General features: G+C 37.6%; 1 protein-coding gene across 2 annotated transcripts in view; it reads right to left on the minus strand.

Moving 5' to 3' along the window:
- Positions 1-12,389, minus strand: part of LOC106088268 (protein Shroom) — a 358,904-nt gene continuing 346,515 nt past the window's right edge. For both annotated transcript variants that reach the window (XM_059368429.1, XM_059368428.1), the window contains 3 exons: positions 3,323-5,081; positions 2,978-3,244; positions 1-335 (listed from right to left, as the gene is read on the minus strand). In XM_059368429.1, the coding sequence (XP_059224412.1) occupies positions 72-335; positions 2,978-3,244; positions 3,323-5,081 (2,290 nt within the window). In that variant the 3' untranslated portion in view covers positions 1-71. The remainder of the gene's footprint in view (positions 336-2,977; positions 3,245-3,322; positions 5,082-12,389) is intronic.

The following is a 12,389-nucleotide window of genomic DNA, read 5'->3' on the forward strand; positions in this document are numbered from 1 at the left end:
TTAACTCTCTTCTAAGAATTCTTGCTCTTGCTCTCTCTAGCAGTGCGCTTTATTTTATTTCATTTATTTCTTTAACAATCACTTTGTATTAAAGTATCACTGAGAGCTGTTATAATTTCCTCTCCCATTTTTATTTTATCCGCTATGTCTCTGGCATCGGTTATGAGTTTGGCTTTCATATTGATGAAATAATCAAAATCTGCATATTCATCGGCACTGAGATTTTTCTCCAACAGTGTTTTGACACTAAGGCCGCGACGATCAATGTCGGCTTTTAACCGCTTGGCTTCAGTCAATTGTTCGTGGAGGCGATCACGTTTGTTTTCCAGAGATTTCTGAAAAATACAACAAAAGATTGGAATAATTACAATAATATGGCATAAAGTACATACAGAAAAATAGTTTTTTTTTTTTTTTTTAAATCCAGCCGAAGCGGTGTCAAATGTATAATAAAATCGGTTTTTCTGAATCCAACTAGGTTAGGTTGAAAAGAGGTTCCAGATATTAATCCGCCCCATGCCACTATGGACATACACCTAAGCCATTAATCGGCTGGTTGTGCACTCTAAAAACTATAAAGTAACCTCTACCGGCACTAAGGTGGAGACACAATACCTGACATGAACCAACTTAGGGTATTGAAAACAATTAAAGATTTTGTAAGTAGCACGGAATTCCGAACTTAAAATTTTTTTTCTAGAGGTTGCAAATTGCAAATTTCGCCCATGAACATTCCACTAAGGAATTGGGGCAAACTTTAATGAGTTCCTGGGAATTAGGAAATTGTATATGTGGACAATCAAGTGGCGCAAAAGGATTTGGTGAGGAGCATTTTCGGATCATACCTCCGAGTAGGGGTAGTCTCCGCCAAAAGGTGTGGTATATGGTAAATTGGTGAATGGCGCACCAAAGGAGTTTCTAAATTCCATATTGCTGGGGCCTGGAAATATAGCGGGCCTGGAGATTTGTCGCGATTTATATATGAGGCTACAGACTATATACCTGGGAAATCGTTTTTCTTCGGCGAATAGGATATCGTTTCTCCGAGAAAGGAAAGTTGGCTTGGAGGAATTTCGCCCTTCTCGGTAAATTCTGTATAGGCAGACGAGTCCTGATTGAGTAGGGTACGAAGGGCGGGTTTTATTTTTATTTAGTTCCTAGGAATTGGGAAAAATAGTAAGTGGACAGTCAAGTAACGATTTGTCTTTGGGCCATATGAGTTCAAGACTGGTTAGGAACATTTTCGGATCATGGCTCCGAGTAGAGGTAGTCTCCGCAAGATGACCAAGAAGGAATATGGTATATTGGTGAATGGCGCACCAAGGGAGTTTCTTAACGCCATACTGCTGGGGCCGAGGACTTTAGCGGGCCTGGAGATTTGGCGCGATTGATATATGAGGCTTAAGACTATATACCTGGGAAATCGTTTTTCTTCGGCGAATAGAATATCGTTTTTCCGAGAGAGGAAAGTTGGCCTGGCACATTGGCGAATGCCAAACCAGGGGAGTTTCTAAAAGTCATACTGCTGTGGGCTGGAAATTAAGCGCGTCATCAGATTAAAGTCGGCGCGACAGATTATATTATACGATGGTCCTTTTTTATTGTTTTTTCAGGAGAGTTAGTTGAGCTAAAGGCATACTGCATTTTTGGGATCTTTGTTATACACATTTGGGTCCAGGTTGGAATGGGTTTTTACCGAGTTCCTAGTAATTAGGGCATCATATACCTGGGAAATCAAGTGATTGACTTTGGACTATGTGTTTGAGAAATGCAAGTAACATTTTCGAATCGTGGGTTCTAATACCAAAAAGTGGTGATGGGGAATAGGGCAGACAGCTGATGAGCAAGCTGGGAGAGGAGTGTTTGCCATGCTACTGAATCCATACTGACTAAACTTCTAAACGGTCGAGCCCCTATTGTGTCACCGTGAGAACGAGGGAGACAAATGCCGGTCTAACTGGTTCTCCGTTTTTGGACACTCCATAGGCACGTAGCATTCTCGCACTTAAACGGCTGACTGAAAAGAACCGGATAAAGATACTCTATATCAGTATTTTCTGCTCTTACTAAATGCCGGCCTCTCTCTCTCTCTCTCTCTTTTACTCTTTTAGGGCTAACGCAATGGACCTACTGCAAAGATGCCCAAAATGAAAATTTGACTGTATGTGTGAAATACTCTCTTTAAGTATTTTCAATTCTCTCAATATGTAAAAAAAAATTTTTTGGACCGAATGATTAGTGTTTTGCAAAAGTAAACATAAAACAAGAAATTTCAAATACTTTTTTATAACTTCGAAGCGTTTAATCAAAAAAGATCATGTGTTTTAAAATAAAAACACAAAAACTATGCGTATACTACTGCGCGTGCGCATTCGTCTCAACAACGACTGAGGCGATGAGTATAAGAATACGGGTGACTTGCCATCAACATTACCGTAAAGGGCTGCGCATTGCTGACCTAAGATCTCTGAGTAAAGAGCATAGCGCCAAAAATCTAAAATTTTTATATGATTTAGATTTTTGCATGTAAAGTACAGTTATACCCCGTAGGTAAGATCGAGGTTGTGGTTGGTGGGACACTCATTATATGGTGTTAAATCATAGTACTGGTTTTTTGACATTAAGTCAAGAGAATACATTAAGTCAAGAGAATTTTGCCAGAAAAATGTCCCATCGATTGGTACTTTACAAGGGGTAGAATGGAAGACACTAATGAATATTTAAAGGGCAAGGAACTTTTAACAAAGTCTTTCTTTAAATTGAAGAGATTTCCTCAAAATTATTAGAGCACCCAACAAGCCACTTACTGGCTTGAGTGTACGACGTCAGGAATATGGGGGGCGCGCGCTCTTTTCAATGTGTCCCGAAGCGATATTTCGAAGTGTTATAAACCAACTGACGAGATTTTTATAACTCCATCATATACCGCTGGCTATAAAAAACTTTCCTAGTCTCAAGTTCATGCAAACACACTCACCTTCTCCGTGTTGTTATCGCCCACTGCCGTCAATTGATTTTCTGCTCTGGCCAATCTTTCGGAAAGTGATAACAGCAGACCTGTTATATGGCCCACATCGGCTATATAAGTGCGACATTTGGACTCCTCAATGGGCTTGACTTTATCACACAGCTGGTCGAGGAGGGCATTGCCTAAATCATCATTAACAGCTGATTCTTCATCCAGGGCGGCTTGTTCTTTGCTTAAGATTCTTACTTTATTATTTAAATATTTAATTAGTTCATCCTGCAAAATAATGAAAAAAAACAAGCATCAAGATCACCATATTGCTAAGGGATATGTATTTGTTGTGTTCCAACTCACCACTTTACTCTTTAGTATATCACAACTGTCGGGAGCAATTTCCACTTCGGTTAATTTCAATTCCACTGTGATTTTCTCCTCTTCCTTGTTCTTGGTATGATGCTGATGTTGTGAGTTGCGCGTCAGTGTCGAGGTGCCCACATCACGCTTGCTGGGTCTTTGGTGAACATTTGGATTGTAGAGATTACTCACATAGTCTTGAACGGTTTTGTTGCCCGGCGGGCATAGGAGTTGGACCAGGGCATCGTTGCTTTGCAACAATGGGGCCAATTCTTTGGATAGTTTCTCACATTCATCTTCGATGGGCAGGCGTTGGCGAGGTTGCAAGGTGGTGGCACGGTTGGCGGTTTCCGCCTCCTTGCTATTGCTGTTACTGGCATCTGTCAGAGATTTGAGTTCGCTGTCGGTGATGTCGTCGGTTTGTGAGGCAGTTTCTACGGTACTAGGATTCACTCTCAATATGATCTCACTACGCTGCACCAATTTCAAGCCATCTGTACTTGAGTCCAATTGGGAGAGTATGTGTTCGGCGGTGGCGGATTCAAAGTCTTGCCTTTCGACTTCCTTGGGCGGTTTTATGGGCGAAGCAGTATTTGTGGTATAGGAGGTTTTCTTCATCACCAACACTTCTTCTTCTACGCAGGCTGGGGTTTCGAGTGGTGATGTGGTGGTTGGTGGTGGCGGCGGAGTGGCTGAAGGAGGTGGTGTTGTTTCATTATCATCATCATCATGGTAATCATCATTGGTGTCCATAGCCTCCTCTTCTAATTCCAAAGTTTTTGGTATATCAATCACATTTGCTTGAGATGTCCTATTGGAATTTGTATGAGGTGATAATGATGAGGTATAACCATGACCCATCATCAGACCACTATCGCTGATGTGGGCAGACATTAGCTGTGACTGTAGCTGGGTAATTTTCTCAATATTCTCTCGCAGTGATTCTTGGCGTGTAACAGATTTCTTGCTGTTGGCATTACCCCCCGCAAAGGTGGTATTCACCAACTCGGCTCTGAATAGGGAAGGCGGAGCTATGGAGGATTCAAGATGAACGCTGTTGTTGTTGTTGTTCAAACTGCCACCACTGCCATTAAGTCTCTCCTCATGACTGGCACAACTCTCTGAGAGAGAGCTTAACGAGGAGAGTGATGAGTTTTGCTGCTGATCCTTGAGGCTTGGTTCGCGGCTTTCCATCAGCATATTGCTGGGATGCTCCTCAATGGTTGCCTCCAAATTCAGGGACATGCCCAGAGAGGGCTTTTTAAGATCCAACGATGACTGGGTCATGTATTTGGCCACATTGTGATTGCTAGCATTCGTATCGTACGATTGAGATCGGCTGTAGTTGGTATTGTTCAAATTGAACGAATTCAGAACGGGCGTTGAGTAACGCTGTTGTGAGGGTGGATAGGCCGGATAGCAATTAGCAACTGGCGCCTGACTCTGTGTGGGCGATGACTGCGATGACGATGAGGAGTTGGAGATGTTATTATTTGATCCATAGCGCAGTGATGCTTGCGAATTTATTGAATTATTGGACGATGGCTGTAATTTGGCTCCCAATGGCAGGACATCGGGTAGATTGTTGGGTGGTAGTTTGGTGCTCTGCTGAGCCAAGATGTCATAGGTCGATTTAGTGGTACTACCCACCAAATCCTCATTGGAGTGGAGGGTAAGCTTGTAGCTGCCATGATCCGGATCGGAACTGGCCTGTTTCTCCAAACTCTGGCGAGGTAAATATGATGCTTTGGAATTACATCTGCAAGGAAGGGAAACGAAGAAGAAGAAGGGATTAGTATAAGATTAAATTATTTTTTTATATCGAGGGCATTAATCCATAAGAAACAAGGGATTTTTTTTTAAATTTAATTTATAAACATTTCTGTTGAATTGATGAACAATGATAGCAGGGAAGAACCATACCCTGCAAATTTATGGTTACTAATAAATTTCTTATCACTTGTCATTCATTGACCACATTGTCGTTGAATTTCTTTGTGTTAATGCGCATGGAATGAGAACATTGGAGAAGAGAACTTAATAAGACACCAGTTTCTTTGTAAAGCAAATCAAAAAAGTTTTCTATTAAAATCAAAAATTTAAGTGGGACAAAATTTTCAGAGAATTGAATTTTGTGTACATTTTGATAAATTTTTGTTTTTTGGAATAATCCAAAAAGTTTTTCAACATTTTCCATGTCAATCAAATTGAGTCCCATATTGTTCTGGCTCGTTGTAGGTTTGAGGTTTATTTTGATTGGCCCCCAGTCACTTGTTCCCAACTTCGTATATCAGATTCAAGGTTAGGTAATGTTTTGGTTGAAGAGGATGATACCAAAACATTGTCTTGATATCCGCAGGGATCATATGTGGCCCATTGTGATTCAGATTGGAAAAGAGATTGTCGATTGGGAAAGATATTTTCTACACAAATCCAATGGTGACCACAATGGTGAAGTCCAATGGTGAAGTTCAAGAACTAAGGAAGTTACAACAATTTCAAACTCACGACGATTTTTTCCATTTTTTGATATCAATTATGCGATTCCAAGATTCAAAATCCAATGGATGAAACAATCATTTTATTATATACCTACTTACAATTGTATTGTAGTTATTACAGAATAAATAAAAATCAATTGAATTATTAAAAAAAATATTAAAAACGGAGTTTTATTCAAAGAAGGCAACACGGATTTAAAAGGGTGGGTGTTTGACGATATTAAGATGTCAGACTTTGTTAGCATTCTCTTTGTTGTAATTTTCGTTTTCACATATTCTCTGCTCACGTACGCACACAGACACAAATTTCTTTGTTTGTGCAGGCAAAATGTCGATCAGCTTAATAGCCAGATGGCGCTTTCATCAACTGGATTTTATGTTGCTGTACAATCTAATGGCAGCCGGTTGTACGTACCAGATTGGCCCAATGGGGTCTCTCATCGAAATTTGAGTTGAAAATGAAGTAGTTACATAGTTTTAGGGCTTGAAAACGACTTTGAATTTATACGTCCAAAAAACATTGTTTTTTGCGATGTTATTCATAGAAAACTTTATATTATTCTTCTTACGTCAGCATTACGGAATGATATTTTCTCCACGAATCCAATAGTGCCCATTGAATTTCGAAGTTCGAGCAATTTCAAACTCACGTTGATTTTTTTGCATTTTTTTGATATCAATTGTGCGATTCTGAACTTGTTTTTTGAAGAAAACACATAGGAGTTGCGCTAATCCGAATTTTTCGACATTGTCTTCAATACTGTATACTCAACTTGAAAAATTTTTTTGCATCAAAAATTGAAAATTTTTATAAGGGGTTAGCCTTTGCTAAAAAAAATGCAAAAAAAAATAAAATGTGAAATTTTCAGTAATTCTGCTTATTTTACGCATCATCTTCGAATTGCGAATTGCAAAGTGCTTTAAAGTTCTCGAAATTCGAAAAAATGAAGGAGTTACAGCGTTTTAGGCCTAGATAACGACTTTGAATTTTTAAATCCACAAAAAACAGATATTTGCGATGTTATTCAAAGAAAACTTTATAGTATTGCTTTTTACATCACCAGTACGGAAAGAGATTTTCTCCACGAATCCAATGATGCCCACAGAATTTTGAAGTTCGAGAAACTAAGGAAATTACAACAATTTCAAACTCACATTGATTTTTTTTTTAAATTTTTTTATATCAATTATATGATTCTGAGCTTGTTTTTTAAGAAAACACGTAAGAGTTGAGCTAAACCGAATTTTTTGACATTATCTTCAATACTGTATGCTCAACTCGAAAAATTTTTTCGCATCAAAAATTGAAAATTTTCATAATTTTTCACGAATCCAATGATGCCCACAGAATTTTGAAGTTCGAGAAACTAAGCAAGTTACAGCAATTTCAAACTCACATTGATTTTTTTGCAATTTTTTTTATATCAATTATGCGATTCTGAGCCTTTTGTTGGAAGAAAACACATAGGAGTTGCGCTAAACCGAATTTTTTGACATTATCTTCAATACTGTATACTCAACTCGAAAAATTTGTTCGCATCAAAAATTGAAAATTTTCGTAAGGGGTTAGCCTTTGCTAAAAAATGCAAAAAAAAAATTAAATGTGAAATTTTCAGTAATTCTGTTTATTTTATGAATCGTCTTCGAATTGCGAATTGCAAAGTGCTTTAAAGTTCTCGAAATTCGAAAAAATGAAGGAGTTACAGCGTTTTAGGCCTTGAAAACGATTTTGAATTTTTACGTCCAAAAAATTGATTTTTTGCGATGTTTTTCATAGAAAACTTTATAGGATTGCTTTTTACATCAGCACTACGGAAAGAGATTTTCTTCACGGATGTAATGGTGCCCACAGAATTTTGATGTTCGAGAAACTAAGGAAATTACAACAATTTCAAATTCACATTGATTTTTTTTATATCAATTATGCGATTCTGAGCTTGTTTTTTGAAGGAAACACATAGGAGTTGCGCTAAACCGAATTTTTTGACATTATCTTCAATACTGTATACTCAACTCGAAATATTTTTTCGCATTAAAAATTGAATATGTTCGTTTTCAGCCTTTGCTAAAAAAATGCAAAAAAAAAAAAAAAATGTGAAATGTTCAGTAATTCTGTTTATTTTATGAATCGTCTTCGAATTGCGAATTGCAAAGTGCTTTAAAGTTCTCGAAATTCGAAAAAATAAAGAAGTAGCAGCGTTTTAGGCCTAGAAAACGACTTTGAATTTATAAGTCCAAAAACATTGTTTTTTGCGATGTTATTCATAGAAAACTTTACAGTATTGCTTCTTACATCAGCACTACGGAAAGAGATTTTCGTCACGAATCCAATGGTGCCCACAGTATATTGAAGTTCGAGAAACTAAGCAAGTTACAGCAATTTCAAACTCACGTTAATTTTTTTGCAATTTTTTGATATCAATTATGCGATTCTGAGCTTTTTTGTTGGAAGAAAACACATAGGAGTTGCGCTAAACCGATTTTTTTGACATTATCTTCAATACTGTATACTCAACTCGAAAAATTTTTTCGCATCAAATGAAAATTTTGAAAATTTTCTAAGGGGTTAGCCTTTGCTAAAAAAATGCAAAAAAAATAAAATGTGAAATTTTCAGTAATTCTGTTTATTTTACGAATCGTTATCGAATTGCGAATTGCAAAGTGCTTTAAAGTTCTCGAAATTCGAAAAAATGAAGGAGTTACAGCGTTTTAGGCCTAGAAAACGATTTTGAATTTTTAAGTCCAAAAAAATTGATTTTTTGCGATGTTATTCAAAGAAAACTTTATAGTATTGCTTTTTACATCAGCACTACGGAAAGAGATTTTCGTCACGAATCCAATGGTGCCCACAGTATATAGAAGTTCCAGAAACTAAGCAAGTTACAGCAATTTCCAACTCACGTTAATTTTTTTTGCAATTTTTTGATATCAATTATGCGATTCTGAACTTATTTTTTGAAGGAAACACATAGGAGTTGCGCTAAACCGAATTTTTCGACATTATCTTCAATACTGTATACTTAACTCGAAAAATTTTTTCGCATCAAAAATTGAAAATTTTCATAAGGGGTTAGCCTTTGCTAAAAAAATGCAAAAAAAATAAAATGTGAAATTTTCAGTAATTCTGTTTATTTTACGAATCGTTATCGAATTGCGAATTGCAAAGTGCTTTAAAGTTCTCGAAATTCGAAAAAATGAAGGAGTTACAGCGTTTTAGGCCTAGAAAACGACTTTGAATTTTGAAAAAACATTGATTTTTTCGATGTTTTTCATAGAAAACTTTATAGTATTGCTTCTTACATTAGCGCTAAGGATAGGGATTTTCTTCACGAATCAAACGGTGGCCACAGAATTTCCCATTTGGGGCCAATTTTTTTAGATTCGTACTCTGTTCTTAAATACCTGTCATTCGACACCCATATTGTACAAATCGGTTAATATGTCCCTTTGGATGGGTTTTCGGATGGGGCGTTCCCCCTAGTTATTTGACCCTAGAGTTTACAACCCATTTCGTGTTTTTGGGTTACCATGGGAATGCAGACCAGGACAACTTTGCACTGAAAGTCTACCCAGAACATCTGATAGGAATAAAATAAAATAAAACAAAAAAATATTAAATAGGACTTTAACCGGGTACTGCTAAAATAAAATAGGACCATTTGTGTTATATTTTTGTTCTTTACAGTTGAAATCGTAATTTTTCGGTTTTTATTTTCTTTTATCGCATGATGTCGAAATTCTATCTACTACAACTTACTTACTTTAATTTGCTATGACAGAACATTTGTTCCACTTGTCAAACGTAGAATAGCGTTCCAAGCACCTCGGTCTTCTGCGCTCATTCTAAAATCTCTGACACCAAGTTTCGAGTATCTCCCACCACTTGATCTTTCCATCGGGCTTTTGGTCTTTCACGTCTGAGTGTACCACCGTGTTTGCCTTCAAAAGACTTCTTTACTGGAGCCTCTTCATCCATTATGACAACATGATCTTCCCAACGCAGCCGTTGTATTTTGATGCGTGTAACTTTGCTATTGTCGTCATACAGCTCGTAGTGAATACGTCGCCTATATTCTCCATCAACGCAAACTGATCCAAATATTTTACGAAGAATCTTTCTGTCAAATACTCCAAGTACTGCCTCATCTGCTTTCACAAGTACCCATGGCTCGGAACCATATAACAACACGGTTAGTATCAGTGTCATGTATAGTGTGATCTTCGTCTGTCATCTGGCCTTGTTTCTAAACTGCCTACTTAATCCAAAGTAGCATCTGTTTGCCAGTATTATTCTTCGCTTTATCTCAAAACTGGTGTCATTTTTCGGTTACGGTGGGGCCGAGGTAGATAAAGTTACTGACTATCTCAAAGTTGTGGTTCCCAAGTTTCTTCATTTTCTTTACCTGCTCGGTTGTACAAGGCGTTTTGGGAGTTGAAACCATCCATTTCGTCTTATATCCATTTATTTCCAAACTGTCATTTTCACTCACTCTCTTTCGATTCTTTCAAAGGCTGCAGTTACTACTTCCGGGTGACCGACCTATGATGTCGATGTCGTCGGCAGAGGCAAGTAGCATGTGTTCTCTTGTGAGTAGTGTGCCATATCTACTCACATCTGCATCTCGTATAATCTTCTCCTGCAGAATACTAAAGAGATCACACGATAGGCTGTCTTCTGGTCTGAAACCTCGTTTGGTTCGAAGAAATTCTTTCCTATTCTTACTGAGGAACTCGTGTCGGCAAGTGTCATCCTGCAGAGTCTTTTTAATTTTGCAGGGACACCAAACTCAGACATGGCTTGAAATACCTTTGATCGTAAAGGGGTATCAAAAGCGGTTCTGTAGTCAGCAAAGAGATTGTAGGTGCTGATTTGTACTTCTCGGGTCTTTTCCAGGGTTTGGCGCAGTGTGAATATCTGGTCCAAGGTGGATTTACCAGGTCTAAAGCCACATTGATAGGGCCAAATTATCTCATTGACTTTAGGTTTGAATCTTTCACACAGTACGCTCGAGAGTATCTTGTATGCGATGAGGAGGAGACTTATCCCTCTATAGTTGGCACAATCCAGTACCACTCTGCACTGAAATTCTATGCAATACACTTACACTGGATAGAACTGAAATAAAACTCAACATATGTTGTCGGGCTATGTTATCAGTATCTAATGGGGCCTTAACACTTAAGATTAATTAAAAAGATTATTGTGAATGTTCTACAACTGAGTTTAAATATAAAGGCAATTGCAGTTACCACTAAATCGTTTCCCCATAACCTTGCCAACAACATTCAAAACAATTATTATTAGGTTCAATAAACGTCAACATAAATATCAAATAAATCTTAAGCTTGTGTCATTTAATACCACTAGATGTCGTTGTTAATCGCCTCAAAACCCCCATTAACAAAACACACACATATGAACATTTGACGGCCAATCGCCAAACAAACCATACTTAAAACAGTGATTAAAATAAAAACCACTTTGAAATTTAATGTCAAAATGAACCAAATAACCTTAAGACGATTTGGTTTAATAACATAATGACCGATTGCCAACAATTGTCTGGCAATTGACTTCGGAGCAAGTAAATCCATCCATCCATCTATGATGACATCTACATTTCAGTTAATTTTGAAAATAAAGAAAAAAAAATTGGAAAAAAGGCACTGCGAAACCAAGTATTTTGCAAACATTTTAAAGGAGAGCCATAACAACCTTGTGATGGATTTATGTATGACATATGCAACCACTAGCAACCAATAGCAGTAGTCAGAAGACCCGCCAGTTAAGTATTGAATTTAACTATCCCAGGGGTACGGGGACGGAACATAAAACTTGCACAGCATTTGCTGTATAATAAAATGTCGCCTCTGAGGTTAAGGTTCATTAGCTCAGGCTAACAACGTGAGCGAATGAATGGATGTGTATATGGATATGCGCAAAAATGCGCGCGCGCTTCTAAAATAAGTTTCGGTGAAAAAAAAACCCACCAAAATAGCAACAGCAACAACGATTTGAAAAATAAAATTAAAAGGCATAGCTTATCAGCGGTAAACCGACAATAAACCTACATAAATAACGGCTCACAAAACTAAAAACAGCTAAAGTCAGCTAAAGCATTGACGGTGTGTGTTACAGTTTTATGGCGTTTTGTCTTTCCGCTGTTTTGGTTTCTCATTTTGTTTTGCAAAATGAGGAGGTCGCCGAAAAGTCACAAAACCCACTGACTGCAACAACAACAACAAAACTTATTACACATTGTTCAAAACTGATCGACATTAGCAACCGCAATGCCCCCCTTTTTCGATACGATGAAACGTCCAAACGCTTTGAATGTGTTTAGTGGTACAATAAGTAAGGCGGCTTCGAAAAAGGCACACCTCTCCGTTGAGTTGAGTTTCGACAATTTTTTCCATAACCTATGAGGTGGAGGGGTTTTTTTGCAAACATTTTTGAATATGTCAAAGTTGTTCTTTGCCGCTATGAATAAACGATTGAATGAATGAGTGCACAAATGAAAGTCGTTTATGAAGGTGTGAACTTTATTGGTTTTAGTTTAACTCCA

This window comes from Stomoxys calcitrans, chromosome 5, assembly GCF_963082655.1.
Source record: "Stomoxys calcitrans chromosome 5, idStoCalc2.1, whole genome shotgun sequence".
In the NCBI taxonomy this organism is placed as follows: Eukaryota; Metazoa; Arthropoda; class Insecta; order Diptera; family Muscidae; genus Stomoxys; species Stomoxys calcitrans.